This window comes from Elephantulus edwardii, unplaced genomic scaffold, assembly GCF_000299155.1.
Source record: "Elephantulus edwardii isolate Elephantulus edwardi_28Jun2011 unplaced genomic scaffold, EleEdw1.0 scaffold00068, whole genome shotgun sequence".
In the NCBI taxonomy this organism is placed as follows: Eukaryota; Metazoa; Chordata; class Mammalia; order Macroscelidea; family Macroscelididae; genus Elephantulus; species Elephantulus edwardii.
The window spans coordinates 16,071,980-16,076,602 of record NW_006399818.1 but is presented as its reverse complement, the minus strand read 5'-3'; the positions used below and the strand labels follow the sequence as shown (position 1 = coordinate 16,076,602).

The 4,623-nt window shown below is 39.9% G+C and overlaps 1 protein-coding gene across 1 annotated transcript in view; it reads right to left on the bottom strand.

The window, feature by feature from the left end:
- The window catches only part of LOC102849217 (chromosome unknown open reading frame, human C12orf45), an 8,988-nt gene continuing 4,365 nt past the window's right edge, over positions 1-4,623 (bottom strand). Inside the window, 2 exon segments of the mRNA XM_006903751.1 lie at positions 1-270; positions 2,607-2,743. Of these exon segments, the coding sequence (XP_006903813.1) occupies positions 1-270; positions 2,607-2,743 (407 nt within the window).

Sequence of the window (4,623 nt, the reverse complement as noted above, 5' to 3'; positions counted from 1 at the left end):
TCACAGGGATTGGCAGGCGGATGCCATGAGATTCTTCCCAGGTCCTTCAATTTACTGTTTCATTTTTTTACTTGGAGGACTGTCCAAAACTTGGATCTTGCCTTTTCCACCTTCTGAATTGGGAAGCTTGATATTGTCTATGGTGACCTCCTGAGGAAGGCTGGCATCCTCATCCTCTGATTCCGAGCTGTTCTCTGAGCTATCCTCAGTCTCTTCTGAACTGTCCTCTTCCTTTGAGTCAGACGGGTCCATCTCAAACAAGGCGACATCCTGCATAAAGCACCAGGCGGGAAATGTGTTTATTTTAGGTTAGCTCCCTGGTAAAATGATAATCAAGTATGAAACAATCCTGATGGGTATGTGCTTGGCTGCTAATGCAAAGGTCAGCAAGTTCAAACCCACCAACTGCTTCAGGGGACAAAGCTGAGCTTCTAAAATGATTACAGCTGCAGTTCTACTCTGTCCCATAGAGTTCACTATTAGCACAAATAAGACTTCAGGGGATTTGTGGCTTTAGTTGGGAGCAATGAATATTCCTCATATATACTGAAGCATAAGGGCAAGAAACTTTTTTAATGTCAAGTGCTTAATGTCAGATTCAATATGGCACTATTTCCACAATCCAAAATTTTAATTCATATTTACTATTCATACATACCATACACACACAATTTTTACTAGTAAAAAAATCTCTCACATCCTAAGTTCTATGTTCCTTCAACATGTCAGGAAATGAACATTCATTCAACAATGATTAACAAGTATTAACATGGGCCTACTGGCACTATTCTAGGTGCTAAAGATGCAATGGGGAAAAACAACTGTCCAAAGGAGAGGCCATAATTACTTGGACCAGGGTGCATAATGATGGAGGTTCTAAAAATTGGTTTCATAAGATAAATCCTGAAGGCAGAGCTGACCAGATTTGCTGATAAATCAGATATTAACAATGTGGCAGCCTTGTCCAGACATGTTACAGAAGGAATTCCAAAGAAGAAAACAAAACAAAACAAAAGGTATTCCAAAGTACAAACAAGATGGGAGTATAAATGGAAAACTTATCACATTTGGCTGATACAACTCATCATCAGTCTGTTAAACACATCATTTCTCTTTGAACAGTTAATTAATTGGACCATGATTAGCTCTCTTGAGTTCTAGAAATGGTAAGAAACGAAAGCAAAACCCAAGACATTTAGTAAATTAATGCTTCAAAATTATTTCAACAAGAGGCTCCATTATGTTACTCACTGCATTATCAAACTATTGCAGCTCTTAGAGAACAATGATTCTTTGCTTTCACTATCAGCCCAAGATAACTCAGTAACCAGGCTTGTACATATCTGACCATTTAGTCCTTTTTAAGAACGAATGTGAAATAAATGGAACCATCATTTTATTTTCAGTAGCAAGTTATGATTTCTTACAATTAAAAGTTAAAGACTCGACTCATGGAGGTATAGAAGGCTACCTTGTTTCTGTGAGTAAAGGTAGGTTATCAGCTCATCAACATTCTTTTTTGAAACCTAGGATCTGACAGGAAGCCTGTAACTAAGTTATGGGTCACTGCTTTCACGGACCTAAAATTTGATAGTAAGTGATTTATTTGACACAATCTTTACAATGGAAGTTTTCAGCTTCTTTAGTTAACTGATTTGATAATTATTTTTATTACTATTTTAATTAATGTCTACGTTATCGTGGAAGTACTGGTTTTGGAAAAGGTTTAGGATGCTAAAGCTTTCGAAACTGTGATCCTTTTTCACTTACCATTTGTGACAAAGTATTCATAAAACACTAACAACTCATCACTAGTCATTTGGACTCCAGCGCTGACATTTATTTATTGCTGAAACAGTCCATTTCACAGCCTAATGTTTTTGAGTTTAAAAAGAAAAAAGATTGATAAACAAAAACCTACTTAAAATATGCTGTGTGAGTGTTTTGTGTACTATATGCTGAAGTGGTTTTTTTTTGCATTTACCTATTATGAGGATAAATGTGAAGTACTTTACCCTAATGTGGTAATTTATTAGTGATATTATAATTTTCTACAAACTACTGAAAATTATTCTGGTCTATCCATTTGCTGTACAGAGGTTAACTTGTGGTTGCTGTGAAGCTAAACACTGTGACACTGATGTGTCAGATGTTACTCATGGTGGACAGTGGTGGAGCTAACCGGTTAAAACAAGCTTGGAAGCAGGAGTGGCATCCACTTCTGAAACAGCTTGCCTCCGAAAAACCTAGGTACTTTGAGAAACTATGAAAGTTATACAACTGTTCAGGTCTTTTGTTCATAGGGTCACTATGAGTCATCTACGACTCAACAGCACTTAACAACAACACAATAATAAATAAATGACTTCAAAAAAGTCTCTCTACCACTAAATCATCCTGAAACATCATACCTGGGAGCTTACAGACCTATAAGGCCTTGATCATAAAATGACTTAATTAAGTACCGATAGGATATTAGGAATGTGAGCTGACTTCCCAAGGAGAAATAGAACATCTGAAATTAGAATTTAAGAACCTGTTTTTCTTTACTTTTAAGTCATAGAGCATACTAATAATTTCACTTTATAAAATAAAACTATAGTTACCATTTGTATAATTTTTTCAAGAGTCCCATCAACGTTTTCAATATCAAACTGGCCTGGGGGTGCAGCTGCCATTTCTTTTCTTAACTTCTCATTTGCTTGGGCCATCTGCGGAAGAAAGGTCCGTACTTGGTCCAACACTGAGGAGAGAAGATAAACCAACTCTTACGTTAGCATCTGGTAAGACATCCATTTCTAAAAGCCAACATTTCCTATAAAGAACTTCTGAATCTAATGACAATACTCAGTATTTCCATTTTAGAAGCCTCCATGTCCCCCTGAATTTTCAAACAGTTGTTTTTATGTGCCTTCAAGTCACCTGCAACTCATAGCAACCCTATGGACAATAGCCCTAAACCCTGCTCTATCCCTTGCCAATCTCATTGTCTCTGACACACCTACCCCCAGAATTCCAGTTACTAAATCAATCCATCTCATCCAGGGTCTTCCTCTCCTTCGCTGTCCCTCCACTCTCCCAAGCATGATGTTCCTTTCCTCTACAAGGGCTGTTCTCGCCTCGCAACAAGTCCAAATTATGTCAGACGAAGCTTCAGAATTCTTGCCTCCAAGGAGCAGCCTAGCTTTACCCTCTCCAGGATGAACTTGTTTGTTTTCCTAGCAGTCCACAGAGTACGTTCATCAACTCTTCTCCAGCACTACAGCTCAAAGGCATCAACTCTCCATCTGTCATCCCTAGTCACTGACCAGCTCTCTGATGCATAGCAAGTAATTGCAAAGACTATGGCCTAGATCAGGCACACCTTAATCTCCAGACTGATATCGTTGCTCTTCAGTACTTTGGAGAGGTCTCTGACAGCAGACTTTCCCAATGCAATTCCAAGCAATAGGACTACCCAATTCAGCAACTATTGCCTCATGTGTTTTATTTGTACTTCTCATAAATCCCTGTAAGTTGTGGTGTTTGAGAAGAGCACTGAACATCCCATGGACGGCCAAGAGAATGAACAGATATGTCTTGGAGATGCTGCAGCCAGTGCTCTTTGTAGGCAAGAATGATGAGGCTTCATCTCGAATACTTTGGACATGTTGCTAGAAGGCGCTGTTCCCTGGACAAGGACATGATGCTGGGAAGGGTGGAGGGTCAGTGAAGGAGAGGAAGACCCTCATCCAGATAAACTGACACGGTGACTGCTGCAATGGGCTCTTGTGTGTTAGGGAGTGTGAGGATGGCGCAGGATAGGACAGAGTTCAGATCTTTTGTTCACTGGGTGGCTATTAGTCATGCTCAACTCGCTGGCACCTAACAACAGCAACATCATATATCCCAGAGCTTCAAACATCCAGAAGACTAGTGTTCTCTTAAGAGTGGAAAAGTTTAACAGGGCAGCAAGTAATAGATGTTGGAGAGGATGTGGCGAGAAAGGAACTCTTATACATTGTTGGTCAGATTGTAAAATGGTGCAACCACTCTGGAAGGCAGTTTGGCGCTTCCTCAAAAAACTGAACATAGAAATTCCATATGACCCAGCTATTCAACTACTTAGAATATACCCTGAGAATATGAGAACTGAGGCACAAACTGAGATTTGTACACCAATGCTCATAACAGCATTATTCACCATTGTAAGAACATGCAAACAGCCCAGATGTCCAACCACAATTGAATGGATTGAGAAATTATGGTACATTCACAAATAGAAGGCTAGTGTTCTAGACAAATATGGACAGAATGAGGAGACCTTATGTCTAATGGTTAAGCATACCAATAAGACTGAAAAAGTAAGGTTTTTAATAGAACCCCAATTTCACCACTTATGGAGCCCTGCTGGTGCACTGGTTGGGCACTTGGCAGCTAACGGAAAGGCCAGCAGTATGACTCCAGCAGCTGCTCCTCAGAAGAGCATGATGGCAGCCTGCTTCTATGAGAGTCCTGCCTTGGGAACCGTAGGGGGCAGTTCCACCTTGTCCTGCAGGGCCCCGGGTGTCAGAATGGACTCCGACGCAGTGGATTTTCTACCATTTACTTAATGAATTTCCTTGGGTAATTTTGATGTTGCTA